General features: G+C 37.5%; 1 protein-coding gene across 2 annotated transcripts in view; it reads left to right on the top strand.

Annotated features, from left to right (window-relative positions):
• Positions 1 to 24,291, top strand: part of GABRB3 (gamma-aminobutyric acid type A receptor subunit beta3) — a 107,183-nt gene that overhangs the window by 58,783 nt on the left and 24,109 nt on the right. For both annotated transcript variants that reach the window (XM_067294264.1, XM_067294269.1), the window contains one exon: positions 19,239 to 19,459. In XM_067294264.1, coding sequence (XP_067150365.1) covers positions 19,239 to 19,459 — 221 coding nt within the window. The remainder of the gene's footprint in view (positions 1 to 19,238; positions 19,460 to 24,291) is intronic.

Consider the following 24,291-nt stretch of genomic DNA (forward strand, 5'->3'; position numbering starts at 1 on the left):
AGAGTATGAACTTTTTTTTTTTTGCTGTGTATGTAGAATAAAATATTCAGTAAAGATGTAATACTCAGAATAGGAATTTCAAAAAGTGATTTTTAGAAATATTTGAAATTATTTAGAAAGATACAATTTGGCTAACCCATCTGTAATGGAGTTTGAGCATTCTGAGAAAGTTATGATTTGTGTTGTATATGAGAGAAACAAATAAGAAAGTATGAGGACTGTATCAGATTAGTTTGGCTGAAATTTACTGTGATTTGCCCCTTGCTAATGAATATTTCAGTTACTCCCAGCAGTTATTCTGAGATGTTTTTGAGGAACTGATTTGAAATCTATTCAATTTGAAGGAAAGTCTCTGAATGACTAAATGCCATTTCCTTAATGGTATGTATATAACTATCCAGGTAGTTATACCTGAATGAACTTCCTCACTGTTCTGTGAATATCTTCTTTTCTGTAAGTCAACATTAAAACACACAACCATATCAGTGGAATTTGACAGAAGGAGAGGGATCTGTAGCTTATAGTCACCTACTTTTTACCTGCATGTAAATTTTAGGATAAAATACAGAATGCTTTCACCTGAACCATGGAAGCCTTTTAACTTTCCTCTTTTATTTCTCTGTATTGAATTCTTCGGCCTGGTAAATTTGAACCAGGGTGGTTCAAATTATATGTAAAAACCTGCTGATATTGCTAAAATAATTAGTGATTAGGTGGCTTCAGTGATCTACTCTATTTTTTACCAAAGTATTAAGGTACTTTTACTAGCTCTGTGGTTGGGAGAGTTTTATATTAGTGAGGTTGAAACAGTGAATTAACAAAGCTGATGTATAGATATACGATGTATAGATGGCAAAAGCCAACATATAGCAATCAACAAAGTTCCCCAGACCAGCCCTGCGGAGCTGCATGGCTCTTTGTTGTTCATCGCACTTTGGTAAGGAAGAGAAATGCTTATTAAAACATATTCACATAAATAAAAATGCTAACTTACATAAAAATACTGATTCCAACACCTTAAAATGTTCTGATTCAGTTTCTGCACTGTTACGTCTGTGTGAACTTAAACTAACTCCTCAGCAGAGAAATAATGAGAAATCCATTGCTTTGGACATAAGTATAATCTAAAAAGTGGGTAGAGGCAGAAATAAGTATGGGGGAGTCCATTTAGAGGAGAAATATCATTTCCAAAGACAGAATGAATTTAAAAACACAGATCAAATAAGATACACTAAGGAACAAAAATACAGAAAAGGGGATAAAGCTCCAGCGGGAAAAACCATATAAAGGCTGACTGTAGATGGAATACTAAAAAAGCAAAAACACACTCAATACACACTCAGTAGATTTTGTTTGAGCACTGACTCAGTTTATAGAAGCAGAGAGTAACATCTAGTAGGCAGAAACCAACAAAAGGACAGTGCTTGCTGTGAAAGCGGGGGAGTTTACATGTTTAATTTTGGGTTGTATTCAGTGCTGCATCATAGTATTCTACACGTGTTATTTTACTGTTTACTGGGAGAAAAATACATCTGCTTTACATGAGTGCAACCTCATAAAAATCAGTAGAATTCTAAGAGTAAGCTGAGTCTGACACATTACCGTAAATTGTATCTGTGAGCTTAGTCCAGAATCTGAAGCACATAATAGAAATATTTTAAAATGTGCAGTCCCTTTGCTGTGACTGTTGTAGAGAATGCTTATCCAGGCATAGATATATCACAAGTCTGGTATATTAAAACCATGAATATGCTGTCATCCTATCTAACTACAGTAGTTAGATCTAAACGGCATGCTATCATCTTTGAAGACATTCATCAACAATATCTTCTCCTTTTAGTGCTTCCTTTCTGTCAAAAATAAAGTTGCGATTATGCTAACATGATGATGTAGAAGCAATCTGAAAGCAGCAACTGCTTATACCTGGGCTATAACTTATACCCCGGTTTTGCCAAGTGTCAGAGGTGCCAAAGCAAACTTCTCAAGCAGAGCTTTACCTCTGCTTTGTGTCTTCTTTCTTCACCAGCCTTTCTCATGAGTTTTTCCTGTGCATCAGACTTGGATCTTCATACTGTAAGGCACAGTAAAACTGCGAGCTCTAGGTCCACAAAAGCGCAGAAGTTTCAGACCCCTGTTTACAGACCCGTCAAGCCATTCACACTGCACTTTCATAGTGGGCTCTTGTCTTGCTCTCCTGCACTGCTGGGCCTTTATGTCACTTTTTGTAGAGGCTGCCCATCAGCAGATGGTATCACGGGAGCACCCCTAGAACACACACTCCACAGTTGCAGCTTGGCACTATCATCCCTCCGATATCTTTTGACCCGATGCATGTGGTTTCACACACTCCAGAGGTCTGTGTTGCAGTTTCCACATTCATACTGATGCATATGTATGATGTGAAGTGTGCACCTAAATAGGAGTGAGACGTGTAAATAGCTTTGTGGCTTTAGCCCGAAGTGCGCTCAGATAACCTCGTAGGACAAATCCATTGTGTTTACTTCAGATTTTCTCTTTCAGCATTAAATCGCCTAAAATAAACAGTGAACCTTACATTAGTGATAATCAGTGATAGTGACCAATAAATCAGATGAACATTAAGTAGGCAACTCCTGCTTCTAAATATAATTAATACATTTTATTTCGTAAAAATTTAGAAAAATTCTGATTAATTTATTCTGGCTAATTCCCATTAAAACTTGAAAAATGTATTTGATGAGATCTTGAGTAAGGAGTTCGAGATCCTAAATGGTTTAGGAGCCCACGTCCTAACTGCATCTTTGAAAAAAAAAGACCTGTTGCCTACTTTTTATATGAATTGGAGTTTATTTTAGGTCTGCCTGGGAAAGGTTGTTGCTAAATGATGGAGCAGTGTGGTTGGGTGGTTCCTGAGGCAATCACTTCTAAACTCTCTTAGATTATATCTAAACAGAGGGTCTCAGGAATATTTCCTTCCCTAGGATCTGAGTAAACAATTCACACACATCCTGACTGCATGTTGTGATAAGACATAGGTGCGCACATTCCCTCCATCTCCTACTATTCAGTTTGAAAGAAATCAGAGTGTGTGTGCAGGGCGGGAGTTAGGATATGTTTATTTCTCATTTCACTGAGCTAAACAAGCCAGTGTTTCATAAGCCAGGTTCTCTCTTCCCCTGGTCTTTTTACTAGGTCTTCTCTACATGTTTTCCAGTTTAAGTTTTTGAGCAAAGGTGGTCAGAACTTCACAGTGTATTTTCAGTGAAATCTTAACTAATATCTTGTGCAGTGGCACTGATACTTTGATTACCTGATGCATGCTAGGATTGCAATAGTATCTTTCACATAAGTGTATCATTGATAACTCATAGTTCTCTTGCAGCCAACCAAAATACCCAGCTCCACGTTCCACACTTCTTTACAACTGATTAGCTAATGCTCTCGTTTTTAGTCCCTCGGTGTGTGACTTTCCACTTCTATGTTACTTAATTTCAACCCACTTCATCCTCCTCAGGAAGTTTATATTTGCTGAAAACAGAGCTTAACTAAATAGGAGTAAGTGGAATATGCCCTGAACATAAGACATCTTATGAAAACCTAGCCTTGTGAAAGGCAGTGGTTAATTTCCTACTGTTTTCGATATAATAATTATTTGTCATTACTGGAAACACGTAAGTGACATTATATTCCATAGTCATTTGAAGAATATTCCTGCAAATGAAGGTCAACCAATTCGGAAAGCACAAAGTATATAAATAAATTCTTGTACTGCAAAAAAGCAATATTACGTACTGATAGTTTTAAATCAATTCAAGTTAGCCTTCTAGAATTCATGGCTCTCGGTAAATATTTTGAAATAGTAGCATCAAACAGTCTCACTTCATGTATTTCAGATGGCTTATGAATGACCAAAAGTTATTTTTTTTAAATGGTAAGATTGACTAAAACAGTAGTTTTGTAATGCCTAGGTAGGTTAGCCATATTACTGGAAATGCAAGCTGGTGTAACTTGAAGCCATTGGATGTTTTGCTCTTGTACACTAACACAGAACCAGGATTTAAAGCCTGCTTACCTGCATATATAAATGCATGTATAATCAGTATTTCTGGTAAGAAAGATAAATCCTTTGTATTCGTATTTGATTGTTATGTTATCAGGCATCCACTTTATCAATCCATTTGGAATATTTATACCATGTCAGGTTATTCTAATAATAACACATACATCAATAATCCTAGCAAAGGCCTTTTCTAAGCATAAAATAAATCACTCCACTGGAAAACAGGGTTTGATTCCAAAGAAAGTCAATTCTTTTAAAAGGGTAAACACATTCATTACAGTTAGTTGTAAGAGATAACCAATAAACCAAGTTTTTCAAATGCAGCTGACTTCCATCAATAGGACCAGATTTCCAAGAGCTTTTCTGCCAGTATAGCATCAGATGTTTTAATGTGCTTAACATCTAGCAGCTTCTATTCTGAAGGCGAGCTGTGGGATTTGGGACAATGCAGAAAAGCTGGCCCTGTATATGAAGGCATTCTTTGTAAGATGAACTTGGACAAATGTGAGAGAGATGATATAAAACTAGTTTATATCCTGTATTACAAATCACACATACATTTAGTTTCAGAGTTTATAAAATATGTCCTGCTTTTTGTTGTTGTTTTATATAATCAAGTGATTTGGTAATTCTGTTTCAGCTAGTGGTTGATAATTGTAATTCTAATTAGCAAAAATTACAAACTAATCCTGATCATCACATAAACTAATTAATTATGATCAGAAGCTATTTACTTGTAAAAAACAGTACAGAATTAAAGTTCACTATAACACAGTAAACTGCATGAATAATTATTTTTAGCTTGTCCACTGATTTATACTGGCATGTAATCTGGTTTCTGATACATCTTTCTCATCTAGCAGAATTTAAACTATTTATGAGTGTCATACCGTGTAGCAGATTTCATATTTAATTTGGTAATGAACAGAGCCATTTGGTCCACACACTGTGTATCACATCATATGATTTAATGGTGAAACAAATATTTTTAAAATTTAAACAGGTAATAGAATATATCTGCAGATTAAAATACATACTTTAAAGTGAAATGTTTCCTTCTTTATTGCCATAATCTGTGCTCTTTGTCCGAGAGTTGATACCTTAACCAACTTTGCTCTTGATGTGAGTAATGCAACTTCTTGATTCATTTGATATGATGTTGTTGTTCTTGCTAATGAAATAGTCTACAGAGTTCAGTTTTTCCTGATAAAATTGCCCTGAAAACTTGTCCCACCTTCTTCCTGCAATGCATTTTATAACCACGAGGAATCTAGAGACTCTCCAGACTGCTGCAGTCCAGAGCAGCAGCGTTGCCTGGGACAGGGCGGGCAATGATCTACTAGAAAGATGGATCTGGAGCCAGGAGCTTCTCCCTTGCCCAGAAGCAAGACCCTGCAGGTCAGGCCAACAATGGTGTCTGCCTGCAGGCTTGTGTGGCAGTCGCATGGCAGCAGCAGCCAGCTGACTGGCAGCAGTTCCTCCCTGTGCAAGGCAGCAAGTCCACGAGCTGCTCTGTAGTGCTGCCAAGAATTGACCCCAAATCAGGGGGGATGCACACAGGTGAGAACAGTGGAGTGTGGAAGATGCAAAAGGAATGTGAGTTTGCAGAGACAGAAGGAGAAAACATTAGGGGCTGTAAGACTGGAGGTTCCAACTTGTGGAGACAGGGGTATTTGAGTATAGTATCACAGGGGATTTAAGTTAAACTTTTTTCTCCTGAAGTAAGACCAGAAATCTATTTCTTTGTTGTGTTATGTGAAAAAAGGGTAGACATACCATTGACTGGGATTTTTACTAATTTAAAAATGTAAAAAGCAATTTAAAAGAACATGTGCAAAACACTCAAATAAAATGTGAATGGTGTTATAGTAGGAAAATAAGTTTGAGACTGTTTCCCCTATCAATCAACATAAATCAAGAAGAACACTGTTCTGACTTCAAGTTCCAAACTAATTTAAATTCCACATAGAATAAATATATCTATCATCTTTAAATAATATTTTCACTTTGAATAATATATCTCCTGTGTTTATTTGCTAACTTCCCAACTATAAAGTAGAAATTTTAGTTACCTGATTCGTTGCCATGTCATTTGCTTCGAAGGCATTTTACCTCTCCTTCCCAGAAATCTAATTTTTTCATGTTCTTATTCATGCTATGCATATACAAGTATTGAAAGGTAATAATTAGATGCATCTGCTTACATTTGCCAGAAGCAGATGTTAGACAAATTAAAATGAACATAACTATCACTCAACATCATTAAAGAAATGACTCTATAATAATTTCTGAACTTTGACAGTTAAATATTCTACATTTACATATTTACGCTATTTGCAAAAATCTCATGTACAAAATTATCTTCATATGCAGTCGAATCAAAAATGAATTGTAAAGTGTTCCAAGTCACAACTTCTACTTCCTTTCCCCCTGGAACAATATGTTGTCAGCCGTGGCAGCAGTGCTTATTAACACCACAGGACAATCCCATCAGCTCATGAGCAGCGCAGCAGAGTTGTAAGTGATTTAATAACACTCCGAGATGATAAGGACATAGGAATGACCTTATTAAGTTAAACCAAAAGCCCATCTTTCTCAGCAGGCTGTTTTCAAATGTGGCCAATGGTGAAGGCTCAAGAGGAGTAATAAGAATAGGACTGGTATTTCCCTGGTATTCTCCCAGCGTTACATCATGAGACAACTCAGGGGCTTTCTGAGGCAGAGAAGTTGTCTGATTTTCATATTTTATTTTGAACCTCTGCAAATTTTTGGTGTTGAACATATTCTGTGGGTAAGAATTTCACAGTTTAAACATGCACATCGATATGCATACAGATGAAAATAAGAGTATCACTTCATTTGTTTTGAGCCTGACATCTGATAATTTCTTTGGCTGCTGTTTCTTACAAATGATGAACAGTGAATAATTGTTGGCCTCCTCCACAACATTGTTTTTATAGATGTCTAAAATATACTTCTTACTTGCTTCTTTTCCATGCAGAAAAGTCCTTGTTTGTTTAGTCTCTCTTTATATTGGAGATGTTCTGTGTCTTCCATAATTCTTTTTGCAGTTCTTGGTACCCTTTCTAGTTATACTTGGCCCTGTTGGAGATGGGGACCAGAACTGCATACAGTATGCAAGATGACAGTACACTAAAATGGGGTAGTATAATGTTTTTTCTCTTTTTCTCTCAGTTTCTTTTCCTAATAATCTTAACAGTCTGTTTCTTTATTTTGGTCTGTACAGAATATTGAACTGATCTCTTCATAAAACATTCAAAGTTTTCTGTTTGTTTTTAACTCTACGGTTATCTTTGGTATGGAGACTCATAATATGATGACTATAAATAATCTTTTTACCACTTGGAAACAAGCTTCCTCATTTGTATAGTTTACTTTTCAAATTTAACACTATTGTAATGGAATTTGAGACTTTTTTGGTTTCAAAGGGTCCTTACCTAATTCCATCAGGGTCACAGTTACAGCAGCATTTTGAACCATGGCTTACGCATGCTTAGAAGCAAGTCAAGAATGTCTTGTCTTGTTTCAGGTTTCACCACAAGCTTTTCCGTGAGTCAGTCGTTTGTGGTGTCATTTAGTCTCTGCATCACACCCCACCTGACATTTATCCAGTCTATGTGGGGGTGATTGAAGTTTCTCATTACTAATATGTTTTTTTGCTGTCTCTTAGATCTCTGTTGGCACCTCCCTGGCACCATTGTCATCCTGATTAGGCAGTGATAATTTATTTCGAATGCTTATGTAGGCCTGGAGTTTTAATCCATAGAGATTTTGTGTTACATTCAATACAGTTAATTCTTTGGTGCAAAGCTTTCTTTAACATGCAGTGCAGCCTTCTCTTTCTAGTCTAGGTAGTTTGTTTTGTATATTACAGTTTCCCACTGACTGCTTTCTTCCATCAAGTCTCTGATGTTCCTATTAGGTCAATATTCTCACTTAAAACTAGATATTCTAGTTCCTCCATCTTATTTTTAGGCTTCTAGTGTTTGAGTAGTAGCATGTATGCATTTGATCTGGTTGCTTATTTTTCTATGCTATGTTTAAATGGTATTTTTGAGTGCAGAATGAGCTTAACTTGTGTCCTAAATAAGTTTCACCAGCTTCTCACTTACCTTTTTCTCAAGGATACAGAGCTTTTATGATTTCACTCCTCTATGATTCATCACCCCAAGCCAGATTTTCTTTTGCAGCTATTTGCTTTCCTATATTCTCTAATTTAACCCCTTTCTCTGGTAACTTTTAAATGTTTGAGTCCCAGCAGCTTTAGCTGAATCATATTTTGCAGACTTTGTCTATTCCACAAGTTTGTCCAGTTCATGATGAATCCAAACCCTCCATCCCTACATCATTTTTTAAAACATCCATTCTACAGAGCATGAAAAAGCACTGCTGAAACAAGTGCTGAGATAGGTGATGGAGGATAAAGTTTTTGTATTTGAGGAGGCCATCTGATGATTATCATAATTGAAATGATCTGTCGAATACTAATCTCTGACTAAAAGCAATGTTATATAATGTACCTTTTTAACACTCCTTTACTTAGTCACATTTTATTCACCCAAAGGCTTGGTAGAGAATGAAGAAAAATGATTTCTTGCCTCCTAAATGGGCTTTGCTGTATCTGAGATATATGACAATAGTAGTTGAATTGGTGAGTAATTTAACAGTGGTTATAAGATTGTACCTGCATTAGGGAAGAATCCTGTCCCTTAAATGCATAGTCTGTGTCTTTTGAACTTGAGTAGCCCCACTGAAGTCAGTGTGTCCAGCTAACATGGATATATATGAGTAATTTTGCTGTAGAAGAAGCATTCAGATACAACAGAGTAAGCATTAAATAAAGGGAAAACAGTTCACAGAATCACAGAATGGCTGAGGTTGGAAGGCACCTCTGGAGATCTTCTAGTCCAACCCCCCTGCTCAAACAGGGTCACCTAAAGCAGGTTGCTCAGGACCCTGTCCAGACGGCTTTTGAATATCTCCAAGGATGGAGATATTCCACAACCTCTCAGAGCAATCTGTTCCAGTGCTCAGTCACCCTCACAGTAAAGAAATTTTTCCTCATGATCAGATGGAATTTCCTGTGTTTCAGTTTGTGCCCACTGCCTCTCATCCTGTCACTGCATGCCACTGAGAAGAGTCTGGCCCCATCCTCTCTACACCCTCCCTTTAGATATTTGTATACATTGATAAGATCTCCTCTCAGTCTTCTCTTCTCTAGGCTAAACAGGCCCAGCTCTCTCAGCCTTTCCTCATAAGAGAGCTGCTCCAGTCCCCTAATCATTTTAGCAGCCCTTCGCTAGACTCACTCCAGTAGCTCCATGTCTCTCTTGTACTGGGGAGCCCAGAACTGGACAGAGTACTCGAGATGTGGTCTAACCAGGTCTGAGTAGAAGGGGCCACCGCCACCAAGATGTTGAAATTCCTGAAAACATGCCGGACCTACTGCAAGAAGTGCGGCAAGCACCAGCCTCACAAGGTGACCTTGTACAAGAAGGACAAGGACTCGCTCTACACCCAAGGGAAAAGATGCTATGATAGGAAGCAAAGTGGCTCTGGTGGCCAGATGAAGCCCATCTTCCACAAGAAGGCTAAGACCACAAAGAAAACAGTTTGTGTAAGGGCGATGGATGTTAAGTGTTAGTTACTTAACAAGTGTTAAGTGTAGTGTTAAGTTTTTATTGTTTCAACCAGCTTACCAAAGAAATAGAATAATTTTCCTCTCTCCTTTTAATCAGTACTAAATTACGAGGAATGTCACAGTACACAATTAGCCCTTTTTACATTCAGTTTTTTGAAATGAACATACTGTGGAATATGTTCTCAATGATTTTTTCTTGTTACATATGTCCTGTATTGCACATGTGTGCTGATGTTGCAAAATAGCCTACAATAGCCTTGATAAAACTATTTTTATCGCACCTAGAGAAAAGAAGGGGAGAGTAACCAACACATTATCCACTACAGAATCAGTTATGTTCCAAATATGCAGTGTAGATACAAGTCCATGTGAGTGTCAGCTGCCATCAGAGAATTCTGTCTAACAAAAATTCAGCTATTAAAACTGTAAGTTATGAAAATTTGTAATTAAATATGTATTTCATGTTGATTGTTTAGACCGTCCTGTTTGCTGCTTCAGAAGTCAGGAAACATGTTTTGAAACCCTCCCCATCTTTATTTATACAGTGATACGCTCCGATTCCCTAATTACTAAAGCTAATAGCAGGTCTTTGCAATGTTCAAATCACATGCAGAAGAGAGGACATTCCCTTAGCAAGCTGTATTCCTTTAAACTCACTCATAGCCAAATTTATTAAAGGGCACTGGCAGGGTAAGATTCCACTTTTTTGCAAGCCTCTGTGCATGAAAAAGTCTATGTGGGGGTTGAGTATATTGTGTATTTGTAATACTTCCTTTTGGATGCAACGTTTGGCTTTTTTTACCCATTTATTTATTCTGCTTTTTACCGAGCTTTATGAACATAACTGTCACGTGATCAGTTTATCCTACATGCAGTAATGAGCTTTTACCAAATACATTGTTTTCCTTTTGACTTACCACGCGTTCCAATTTTGTTACTGCAAGATAGAAAATTGGATTTAACACTACTGATAGGCAGAGTGAAAGAATGAAGTAAAGGAAGCTAGAAACCTAAGTAACTTGTTCAGAGGAAAGGAAATAGGCTAAAGAGTTACCCGATCAGCTTTGCAACTCTCTCCTATTATAGAGAAATTTTCTTTAGTTTATTTCCTTACTCAGAAATGAACACGTAATATCCTGGACCCAATAAAGTCAGCAGCAAACTACCATTTACATATATGGAGCCTGCCGGGCAGGGGCAGGGCCGCGGAGGGGCTGGAGCTCGCACCTCTGCGGCATTGCGGGGCAGTGACTGATGGCCCCAGGCTCGGCTGAGATGGGGCTGGAGCTGGGGGGTGGGGAGGGGGACAGGGACAGGGACAGTGAGGGCTGCCAGGGCCCCTGGGGACCCAAACAGTGTGTGCTGCAACCCTGACACATACATAAGTAATGTCTGAAGTTACACATTTGAAAACCATTTGATACCCAAAATGTTCTTACTTGCTCCTTCAAATAGAATTTTGTTCATACTGGCTTTTTTTGCATAGAATTTAGTTTAAGAATATTTGGGGGTTCAAATAATCACAGACAACAAGTAAAAATTTGGGTCTCAACCTTGGTATTCTAATGCCAGTGAGAGTTGATCGTTCCCAAAGTGAGCACAAGGGACAAGTTTGGGTGTGAAATTTAAAAAGTTCTCTCCACAGGGGAGTAAATATTCCTTTTTTTCAACCAAAAGTATGGCTGTGAACAGATACGTATTTCAGTTTTCTTTAAGGGCATGTTTTCCTTAGTTCTCTGTACTTAAATATAGCTTTGTTTTATTTGTTAACTCTTGAGTAAGAAAAAAAATATCATATGAGTTCTGAGGTGCCTGTTAAAAGGTCTTTGGAAATTGCATAGTGACAAAAAGCCTTGTGGACTTTTCTTCTTATCGGTCTAAAATACTGGTTTTACTGAAAATTGTTCTGGATGGTTTTCGTGTGCAATATTAGCAAATAATAGGGGTATGGAGCTATGTGTTTATGGTCACAATATTTAAAACACATCTGTATGTGCACAGCTGCATAGGCTCTTAATACCTCCAGCCCTGCTGTCCTGAAACATCTTGCAGACACTGAAGAAATTATACGTACAATAGTCTATGAAATCGCGAAATACTGAACAAATATGCCAGATAATATCAACTTACAGAGCTCTGAGTTTTGTTTTTCCTTCTTGATTTTTATTGCTAATCCAAGTAATGCCAAAGAGAGATATAGCATGATACATTTATGAAAAGAACTAAGTAAAAGTATGAGAAACCCTTCCTTTTCTGAAACAGATACATAGTAGATCCCTGTCTCATAACTGGCAAAAAATCCCTCAGCTTCAAGATTTTAGGGCAACAGCTCTGTTCCCTGACTCGCTGGTGGCACATCCCCCTGCTGTGTAGGAGGCGCAGAAGCCATTAGCTGTCAGTTCCCATTTCACTAAGGTCAGCTGCTTCAGTCGTGAGAACCAGCTGACAGCTGATAGAGGTTGTTTTTTTCTTCTGTAGGTTCTTAGTAGGATTCAATTAGGGCCATTAAATGTGCCTGTTTCTCTGAGGTTCTGTCAGCTCTAAAATAAATAAATTTGTGTTGCATGAAGCAAATTCAGTGCCTCACTGAGTCTAGGGTTATTTTTCTTTCTGCTGAGTAGTTTTGGGGGATGTTTGGTGGTTTTTTTCTGACTTGATCTCATTTGGAGTTTTATTTTGAGCATAACATCTAAACATTTGACATTTCTATTTTCCTCTTTTTTAATTTATTATTTTAGGAGGGACTCCATTAGATATGCAATTTTTTGTCATATCTGCCCATCATCAAGTGGATTTTCATTGCAACCTATCACACAACTCTTGGATAGATCTTTAGGGATGTAGCACAAGACCATACTTCTGTCTTCTAGCTAGCTTTCTGCCACCAGATCAATGAGGGTATTATACCCCTGATATGTAAAGGTATATATTAGATTTTCTTTGATTGCTCCATTGGGTTTAGAAACTCCTGATTACTGAGATGTCTATGGTGTTGTAATACCAATGATACTCAGATAAGGAATATTCAGTATTCTGCCCTCACCCCCATCTGTCAGGAATTAAATAGCCCAGATTGGCTTGTTTTGTCTTGAGTTATGCCCCAGAACTAAAGTATTTACAGGGACTTTCTTCTGCCTCTTTGTGCATCCACCACCCAAAGCACAGCCCAAGCACTTGTCTCTTGCCAGCAGGTGTCCTGAGACTTTACTCTAGGCGGAGGAGCACACACGGAGAAAAGCCGCGATCCCACTTTCGAAGGGCGAACGCTCTTGCGTGGGCTCCCGCGGCTGCGGCTGGCCCTGCTGCTCTCACCCTTCCCGGGCAGCAGCTCCTTTCCTCGTGCGGCCACCACCTTCCTTCCCGGCAAGCTGGAGGGAAGGCTGCTGTGGCCGGTTGCTATGCCGACCGCGCTCCCTGTGCGTGCAGAAGGCAGCGCTGGTTGGTATGGCAACCCTCCCTCTGCTCGGGGATGCCGGGCAGGGGACCGGCACTTTGGAGAAGGCACTTTGGTTGCGCTGGAAATGGAAACTCTCCTGCCAAAGGGTACAAAAGGGCAGAAACCCCCCAGGGAATCATATGTTTCTTTGGAAAACTTTTCTTTTGTAGCATCAAGTGGGTTCTTGGAGGCTGAGTATTTTTTTATAGCTATTTATAACTCCACCCCTGTGTGTTTCAGTGAAAGATGAAAAAAAACCATGGTAATTTGGTAGAAAAGATACCAAGACAGCATAGATGTATGAAGAGTCCCAGTGAAATCAGTGTAATAGAGATGCTTTAGCATTGTCTTTTCTTAACAGAACAGTATTTTAACCACAGCCAAAAAAGTACTCCTGCTAGGGAGGATGTGTGCCATGCTTGCAGCCTGTCACTGCGGGAGGGTTCTTGGGTGGTGCTGAGGAGACGCCTGAGGCAAGATCTTAAAGGTAAAGTGAATCTTTAATATAAAAACAAGTAAATCAAGAAATGTTAGAGGCTTTGGTGGGGCAGGGGGGATCTGTGTGCAAGTGTCTCCTTCACTCAGGCTGCTCATGAACTACATCTCACAGCGGTCACATGGTGAGAGATTCTGATCAGGCAATTTTCTTGTAAAAGGCTTTGCTGAACAATAGGCTTTGCTGATTTTTTTCCATTCACTGACTGTTAACTAAGTGATGTATATTTTAGACATATTGGGCAAATCGAAATGTCAACAGAAAAACATAACGGATAATGTTTGTGTTTAATAGGAAAGACATCGAACCTTTCAGAACATTTTGAATGCTCAGAAAAATATGTAGTTGCTCATCTTAGACAACTAAATAGTGCTGCTGGTAAATTCTGACTTCTTAAGGTTGGCCTCTCTGAATATGGCATATGTGTGTATGCATCTTATTTCTCAGGTCTTTTCTGTATATAGTAGGAGGAAAGACTTACAGGTGTTTTGTCAAAGCACAGGATTCATGAGTTTGGCTGTGCAACTCACTTTGAGCTGATGAGGAAGAATGTAACTCAGTCATATCAGTGCTGCAAGAATAGCTCCTTATTTTACAGCAGCCTTATCTAATTTTGAAGTTATGTGGACGGCAAGGGAAGGAACCTTGAAGTTATGTGGAGACTAGGGGTTGGATTTTCAATATGTCTTTTTATCCATTGAAATAGTGATTTGGTGATCTTTACTAGTGCATCAAAAATAAATCATCCAAAAGCTGTTGGAAGTAATTTTTCTGTAGGTCAAGAAAACAAGGGTATGAATTTACATCCAAATACAAATCTAAGACAGTAATCTGCGTTCCAAGCAGGTATAAGGTTGTCCTCCAGAGCACTGGAATAGCTATTTTTCACATAACTTATTTCCAGTATTTTCAATAATTTCCAATATATTTTTTTATTTTGCATTAATAATTGCTTATAATTAACCACCATATTAACATTATTCCATCATAATTATTAATTATAATATTCTGTTTATCAGTCATTTTGAAGAAACGTAATGTTTTTAACAGCTAATAGATAACTTTAACATCCTTGTTACATAACACACTAAGACTGTAAACATTGATAGTCTATTTTAGAGGATTATTGCCCCTGTAATGCTGTTAATTTTATTTTAATGAGCAAACACTATTTTTTAAATTTTCTTTCCTTTTATTGAGTGCAGGAGAGAAAAAGTAAAAATAGCTAACTCTGTAAAAGAAAACAAATTATTGTTTGCTTTTAATATTACAGCATATTAGTATTTATAGATTATTAATCCTATAGTTAGTGCATTAGGTACTGTGGAATAGTATAATATAATACATTTTGATTGTCTGAAATGGCTTTGTAGTTAATTTATAGTTGTATTTCCTGCATGATATGTTAAGTCCATGAAGAGAGAATGCCATGTAGAAAATGCTTACTAATTTCTTCGTATGCAGTTGGCACATGTAATGATATTTTTGAGTCCATATCATTCTTCCTTAATAGGTGCTGAAATCACAGATAATACACATGAAGAGGACAGACATACTGTACTCTTTTAAAGTTGTGATACCTTTTTACCATTGTATCTTGATGATTTCCCAAATATTATTTGCTGTTTGCTATTTGTCTTGTGTTTTCTTTTGCTCTTTTTTTCCCCAGGGAAAACTATGTTTAAAAAACAACAAAACTGCATGTGTACCTTTCCTTAAATTAGTAGCAGCACACTCAGAGATACATCTCTTGCAGTGATAGAAAAAGTCAATGACGTTTGTCATGGTTCTTTATCCTTGTAGGATGAAGTTCCATGGTCTTTGAACAGCCCATGGAAAAAAGCTCTTGGTTCCTGTGCAGTCAAGCTTTTTCCATTTTGAGGATATTTCTTGTGTACTCCAGAAGTGCCGTGTTCGTCCTTCTGTCAGGGCTTTGAGGAATTTTGTTAGCATTGTAGCCCAGAAGCACCTAATACTGTGAAGAACTGGGGAGGAGGGGTAGGGAAAGCGGGACCTTGAATGTGGTATGGTGTTGTATTAAAAATAAATATCATGATTTATGAAGGTCTTTGCTGCTGAGGAAATTGTCTGCTGCTCTGTGCAGTAGTTAGAATTTCCTAAAGCTGGCAGCTCTGTGTCCTCTTCGACAGACAATAGCACCCTGATACGGTAGCTGCAGTGGGATTAATCTCTCTCAGCTTTAGACATCTACCCTCTTGACCTCTATATCTGAGCTAGTCATCTTAAGCTCCCCTGGAAGAAGACAAACCTTGATAAACTTTCTAGGCTACCTAGGAGTAAAAGTGCATTTTCTCATCTTACCTACCAAATATCTTGTGAATTTTTTCCAGGCCACACTCAAAGCCATTTTAGCATTTCCTCTGGCATATAGAAAAGGAGAAGACTTCCTTTGTAGGTACAGAGCCTAGCAATTAAGCTAATCAGATAATGAATACTGACATTGTTATGGGTTTTAATAAGCTTTGTTGCCAGCGGTGACTTTGGTAGAACTACCCTAAGGAGCTGGCCTTTGCTGTTCATTCCTTTATCACTCCTTGCACAACCAAGCAGTTTCAGCATGGGTCTATTAGAAGAGTTTGCCAATTCTTTTGCTTTGAGCTGATCAGAAAAAGGGTGATGGTGAGCAAGTATGGTTCGTGTTTGTTCTTTCTATCTCATCATTTTCAGAGCAGACCATACTGGCAGAGCACAAATACGCAGTGATCCTTCAAGGTGTATGGGAGCACATGTGCTTTCTGGGGCATAAGAGAGCTCTGGGAGATATTCTGCCTCTACTGTGTCAGTTGTTCAAAGTCCAGGGAGTGGGGTTAGGCAGACATTTCAGTGCATCTGGATAGTATGTAGGCATTGCAGAAGATGCTGCTTAAGCATTTTGCTCAGTAGATACTGAGTGAAGAACTGGGAAGGGGCTGATATTTCACATGTGGTACTGTACTATTATCAAGTGACTAGATGGAGTATCACTACTTACAGTACATGAAAATGTAGTCATATACATTAGTATGCATATAGAGAGATATTTTTATTTAAGTTAGGATGAAATAAGAAGTGAAGGATAATTGAGAAACTACTGATGAAATTTGTACCTTAAAAAGTATTTTGGAAGTTTGTTTTTCAGTCAAGACGCTGAAAATTCCTGATGTTTGTTAGATGTTGCTGTTTCTGCATGCAATTTGTAAACTCCTTTCTCTGTCATTCCCTGGCACAGTAAATTTTAGTTGAATAAACAAATATAATGACAGAATATTACTGCTTGTATTGTTACATATGTTTCACTTAGCTAGTTAATTACTCCATTCGTTAGCTGTTAGCATGTATTTTATTTAATGCCAAAGGAAAAAGGAACTTAGCCTAAAGCTCTTTGGTGTTCAAATGTACTGCTTCCATTGTATTTTAGTGCTAGCAGGATCCACTTATTTCAGTGCAATACAGTGACACCCTACTTCTTTATTTCAATTTTGATTATTTTAATATATGTTGTGCATTTCTACATAGTGAACTTCTGGTCTATTGCATATGTGCTCACTGCTTTTATAATCCCCAATTTCTTGACATTGATGTACAAAGCATTATAAAAGCCAAGCACATAACAAATTTTAAATATTAATAGAAACAAGCTTTAACTGAGCCAGAACTGAACTGGTGGAGAATATTCATTCTAATGCATCAGTGTCAGAAAATTGGTTGCACAGAGCATGTGGAGAGATGTGATCTTCCTGATGTGCTAATGGGAGCGAGGGATGTGCACTAAGTGTAGCACATACCTTGTTCACTGATGAGCAGTAATGATTAGTCCTGCCAATGAAAGCTTTCAACAAAAAGATTGGAGCAAGTTTTTCTGAGCAGTCATGTCAGATTTGGGTTTTAAAGAATGAGCTTACACTCCACTGGTTCCACAAGAGCTCCTTTTCTCCCATTAGTGGGTCCTTTTGTTTTCAAAGGTCTCTTATTACTTTCCAAAAAAGGGAACAGCTTGTCCTTGATACCTATAATGATATATTTTCTAAGCAATTAAAATTGATTTCTTAAAGCTACAGCAGCTACCTCCTTAAAGAGAATGAATCACTAAATAAAACCCCACAAAGGCTCTGAATGTGAAAGGCATTCTGAAGTTCCATTTGATTTCAAGGAAAGGCTTTAGGGGCTGAGAGAAGCACAGGCAGGATCGATGCCTGAAATTGGGCCGTTTCCACGTGAAACCCATTACAGGAATGGACCATTCCCAACAGTCGTACTTAGAATCACTGAGCATCCTTTTCCCAAACAAGCAGCAAGCCTGAGGGGTTTTGTATCACCAGCTTGTAGAAGCAGATGCAAATGCAGGTATCCTGTGGCTTGCACACCTGCTGCTAAATATTTAAATGTGTTTGGAGATCACATAAATTTCTCAGTGTTTCATGAAGGATTTTATTGTTTAATGCACTTCTATAATTTGAAAATCAGGGTTTTAATGACCTGTACTTAACAGCCTCATTTTTTTTCACTGTAAAACATGGCATTATCAGACCTAAAAGCAATATTTTCTTTAATTTTAAACATTCATTTCCGTATGTAAGAAAGTATTATTTTCAGATGCTAACCTATTTTATCTCATGCATTAAAAAATAAGTCTTCTAAAAATGAAATGTCCTTCCAAACTTTAAAAGTTATGAGGGAAAGAAAACATGAAGATTTCTCTTTTCTAACAGGAAATTTTGCTATCAAATTCACATGATTTTTTTTTCAGTTTTGCTGACGCTTAACTTTGAAATGTTCCTATATGTTTTTATACTCTTTTATAATACCGTAACACTAACGAATGAGGCATATTGTCTAAGACTTTTCAGAGTGTTTCAATGTAGCTTTATTAAGACATGGCCAAGTCAAATGAGCAAATTCGGAAATAAAAGAAAGATTTTTAAAACAGATGTTTAAAGTTAAGCTTCTATATCCATCTTTAGGCTCTTAAGTTAGTTATCAGAGCTCTTAGCAGACAGCATAGACCTTTATTTACAAAATTATGAAAACTGAACACTTGTAGGACTTGCACTACAATTTACTATTTGTTTAACTCCTGGTGTAGCCTATTAATGAGAAAATCTTTATGTCACTGCAAGATGCAGTTTCACATAAAGGCACACATATAAATAGCATCTTTCCAGCTTACTCTCCAGGTGTGATTTTGAATGCTACTTTAAATTGTTTGGAATGTTTTTCAGTTCATCTGTCAGTTTTAAAAATGGGAAGGATGGCAAAATTTACTGATTATTTAGTTTACCATTCCACAAACATATAATTTCAGGTAATTTTCAGGGGGGTAGGTACATGGAAGAAAAGGAGGAGCAGGACAAAAGATACCAATAATAGCTGAATTTCTTAAGATTTTGAAACACTGCTTAAACCAGAATGGCTCTTGAATTATTAAAATTATTTAAAAGCTCTTAGAAATATTGAGTATTTTAATTAATCATTATTTTTGCACGACAATATTAAAAATACATTAAACCAAGCCAACAAAATTAGCTAGCAACAGAAAAAAGAGATTATTTTTCCAGTTACGCAAAATATGATTGACTGTTGTGATCCTTTTTTTTCCCCTCACCAGGATTATACTTTGACTATGTATTTTCAACAGTACTGGAGAGATAAGAGACTGGCTTACGCTGGCATACCTCTCAACCTCACGCTTGATAATCGAGTGGCAGATCAACTCTGGGTGCCTGACACTTACTTCTTAAATGACAAGAAATCATTTGTGCATGGTGTTACTGTGAAGAATCGAATGATTCGCCTTCACCCAGATGGAACGGTGCTTTATGGCCTCAGGTACTTTTGGCCCTGTACTTTTATGATGAAATTTCATACCCATTGTTATGTATTGTTGATATTTGTTTCCCAGCCCAAGGTTATTACAAACATTGTGTAGCATATTATGTAACCTTCCCTGTAACTCTGAAAGATGCCTGTAGAAAATAAATGACACACTCAGTGATGTTTCTTAATTTTGCCAGGAGCGTCTTCAGTCAGGTTTTATCTGTTTATGTAGAGTCACCATATCTGGAAAGCCCAGTGGCAGTAGAAAGCAGAAAGGCAAGCATTAATTGCAAACCTGAAAATTTCATTCAAAATGCAAGCAGTAAGACTGAACGTGGGTGCTTATGTCGTCTTTTGATGTGTCTGTAGTCTATAAAGGAAAAGAAAATCACAAATAACCCTGGTTAATTGAAAACAATCAGTTAAAACATGACTGTACGTACTTTCAGCAGTTCCTTCAAACAGGGACCAGCACTGCAATGTTTTATATTTTAATGCAGAGGTACAAAGTGACCTTACACTATCCTACTCTCTACCTATTTTAGTCTTGACCTGTGCTTCTTCCCCCCCCCAATAGCTTTTATGGTTAGGAATGACAAAAAATCCTTCACTTAATAAACATTGTTACACGAGCAAGAATCTTAATGGAGACTCAGTAGTATCAAAACATCCTTCTGTTTGGACAGGTTATCCATTTGCTTCAGTGGTTCAAACTATACCAACAAAACAAGTCTTTGCCAGTGTAAGTGTATTTCCATCATAGGAAGTTTCTTGTATTTTTAAGCACAGATAATACTCAAGACTGCTGCACATGGCAGTGCAGGACAAAAAAGGCCTAGTATAAAAGTGAATCAGGTCTGAAAAGTGGTGTAGATGGGTTATATTTCTTGTATCATTATTTTATCTGCTTTTGTTTTTTTATCAGCAGGTCAGTTTTTTACCTGTCTTGAGTCTTGACCCCTCACCTCTTGAACTCCTATTATATACTATATATGAGCTATAGTTAGATGAGTCTTTCTAGACAAAATTAAAACAGACTCAGCCTATTATGAAGCCTTCAAGAAGCCCAGTATGTTCAGGAAGTGATGTCTTCAGAACTAACTGTTTTTAGCAAAATGAGGCTTTCATATTGTATACTTTGTACCCAATACTGAATGCTGCAGGTGCTTAAATATCAAAAAATGATGTAAGATCTTTTTGTTCCCTTTACTCTGTCTCAAGAATCATCCCCACAAGCAATGAAATAAAAAAGTTACGTAGATTAGAGCTCTTGTAATCATAACATTGTAGAAAAATCTTTCTGTCACGCTCTAAAAACATTTAAAGTCTTTCAGGTGAAGATTATTTGTCATAAAATAGTGTATTTGAATAAGTTAGCTTCCCCTTCTGCAAAATGTGAATGTCCACAAGCAGATTACACTCTACTTGATGTGGCAATCTTTTTCCCATTTCCTTTCTTCTGGACACAAGCAATATTCATGGTCAGATTTTGCTGCATGTGAGGGAGAGTGGCTGCTTAATGACGGATAACTGTCTGAAATTAAATCTTGGCAAAATACGGGACGCTATTATAAGAAGGAAGAAAATATCTGTGAACGTTAGCTCCCTTGATCTAAAGACTTTAACTTTGCATTGCTCTACTGCTATACTAACTTCTTGTGGCTTCTGAATATCCAAATGACATTGGCCTCAAGATGCTGTCTGGAGACAGTGATTCATACTGTGGGTTGAGAACCAGAACCTGGAGTTTTTCATATGTGCTGCAAAACACATGATCACTGAGAATAAAAAGGCAAAATTTAGGGGGCACAACAGATTATAGAGTATCCACTGAGCAAAGCAGATCCTCAAAAATATATGTAATGAAAGTGATTGCTAGGCTACACCGGCTCTGTATTCTCTTCCAAACAACTTAGAATTTTTCATCGTTTTGAAAGACTTAACCTTCAGTTTTCTCAGGTTTATCTCTACCTCAGAGAAGGCAGTTTGCTGCAACAGCAAAAGTCTATGAAAATGGGTGAATGGGTCTGTAGCTTTTTGAAGTTCAACCCATTGCAGGGGAATTTTTTGCTTTGAGCATTATACTGACTTTGTCCCACCTTGTTGATAGCAATATAGAAGGCATATGACTATACAACAGATTTGTTCATAATAGAACAACACAGAGATAATGACATTTATATGCTGGGGTTCAAAAATAGAGTCTTTCTGACTGCCTGCGTGCTTGCCGTATATAGACCTATTGTTCTCAGGCACCACAATGCTGAATGTTATAAATAAAGAGAGTGGAGGAATGTTTTTTTTTTATCTGAAAGGATTATTCACCTAGTTATCACCCGTATATAAAACGTGATGGATGTTTGCAAGGTGAGGAGGTTAGCTGTGATGGGTCAGACAATGCAACTGGACTCAGTTCTGTTTGTTATCGGAAGAATGCATTTCTGCATCAAGATGAAAAGAGGATCATATTAGTCATCCGAACTGTGACCCTGTCACAAAAGAGTATTTATGTTGCTTAAACTGATTTAAACTGTAAACATATCATTCTGTCATTGTTTATGCAGCATCACCTAGCATTTCATGCAATGTATCAATATAAATTAAGGTTATCAGTCCAGCAATAAAGTAGCAGAAAAAGATAAGAGAAACCACATACAGAGAACAGATATCTGGACTGGGGAATTTTAAACAATCAAAAATATTTCTTTTGTGTATTGCTTTCACCCAAAATGCATGTGTATCTGTGTTCAGCTTTATCTTTGTCTGGCTCATGTAATTGTTTCTCTGTCACTGCTGTGATGATGAGTTCTTGAAACCTTGTTGTCCTGCTGTGCCAGGCAGCATCCCATCCCATAAAAAATAAACCTATTCTTTTCAGGAACATGCACAAGGCTGAGCAATTAACATTTGCTTTCAGTGAACATTTGTGCAAGTTGCACTTGTTTGCTTGAAATTTCATTCAGAAGGGAACTGCAATAACTTACTTTGAGTAAATGTGGTAGATCTATTTCTACCCATATCTATCTATATTTTCTTTTTTTAGTAGATCTCTATGAAATTAAAAATACACATTTTGCAGTTGTGTAAGCCAGTCCTTGGAAAGAATGTGCAGCTAATGGTACTGGAACTTGTCAAACAACCACTGTGCTACATGGACAGGCTAAAATCAAAACATGTTCCTAAAAAATCATAAGGCAATTAATATGTTGAATGCAAGTTTGCAAGCTGCATAATTTTTAATAAATCTGACAGATTAATCATTTATAAATGCATATTTATGTATAGGTGGCATTTAAAACTAATTATACAACATAACAGTTGGAATTCCTCATACCACCCTCACGCTTGCATCAATTTAGCTCATTTGTATTCTATTGCAGGATCTTAAATGAGCCCTAGTTCATTATAGTTGAATGTGCTAAAACATGGGATAGAAACCTCATGGTAACAATGTCCAAGTGTGCCTGATCGCTTTACTTGGAGCACAATTATCAGTTGACTCAGAAGCAAGATCATTTGATTGCATAATCAGTATGGCTTTGTAAAGATGATAACTGCTAACTTTTTGTCATTTAATATGCTCATCAGTGATAACAGATTTAAGGTTAGGTTTTCTCCTCTAAGATCCTAGGCTTAGCTAGAGCTGCTAATACTGGAGAGACATTCATCTCCATAACTAATAGCCCTGCGTCTAGCACCTTGCTTGAGGGTTCGGAAGGGCACTTGCAATCATTCAGTGTAGAGAAAACCACCTGCTAAACCACAGAGTAGCTGAGAAATTGCTGTTTGCAAACTATTCCAGCCCACTGGGACATGTGTCAACAGAGGAACCAGAGCATCTGCCAACAGGCAGCTTGAGGCCCAGGTAGGAGGGCTGACCTAAAGTATCCTCCTATAATACAATACTTGGTACCTAAAAACTTTGGAGGCTAACATAGAGGTCATTCAGAGGACAGCCCAAAGTGGACAGCAGTGATGGAGGCATGACCATGCCATAAGCATGGCTGGGAAGGACAAAGACCAGCTGTATGCCTTTCTCACTGACTACCAGTAGGAAAGCAAATGAGAAGATATGCTGAGTAACGGATCCTTGAGATTTTCCTTCTCCTGGCCCATCCATTGCCTTTGTGGTCATACAACTGTCCCTGTGCAAGGAAATTATAATATTTTCTTGCAAAAGGACCTTCTACAGTCCTATTCCATCTTCTATTGTCCTACGAAATAGTTCTAATGATCTTACTCCCTTCCTTTGGGTATTATGTGAAGATATCCACCTGAAATAACTTACATGCTAAGGATAAGCATACTTCCATTTCTATTCTGGGAGAATTAGATAAGACATTCATAATAACAGCAGGGGTTTTTAGTGTGAAAGAATTAAAGAAAGGCACATAAACAGTTTTCTCCTCCTGAATTTCAAACTAGTCTACCAAATTCAGAGCCTGTCAGTTAGGAAGGTAAAGAGATTAAATAGAAAGTTTCAAAACTGAGAAAACACATGGACAAAACCTTAACACTGAGAGTTCCAGTTTTTAGAGGTATATTTAAAGGATTTCTCTTCTTGTATTGTTAGCATAAATTTTTGCCAGAATGGACTATGTTTAGGAATTAACTGTGTACGGGGTCCGTGTCTTGTTTATATCAGAAAATGATCAGTGAGGAATGGGCCTACTCAAACACAGAAGATAATTTATGATAAAGAAAATGATACACAATAATGTACATACTCTTGGTGAAGGCTACGATTCAGCAAAATCTGAATCACTGAAATCACTGAAATATACTGAAGATGAACCATGAGCTACTATGAATGGTTATATCTGTCTAAAAGTTAGTACAAATAT

Source organism: Apteryx mantelli, chromosome 1, assembly GCF_036417845.1.
Source record: "Apteryx mantelli isolate bAptMan1 chromosome 1, bAptMan1.hap1, whole genome shotgun sequence".
NCBI classification, from domain to species: Eukaryota; Metazoa; Chordata; class Aves; order Apterygiformes; family Apterygidae; genus Apteryx; species Apteryx mantelli.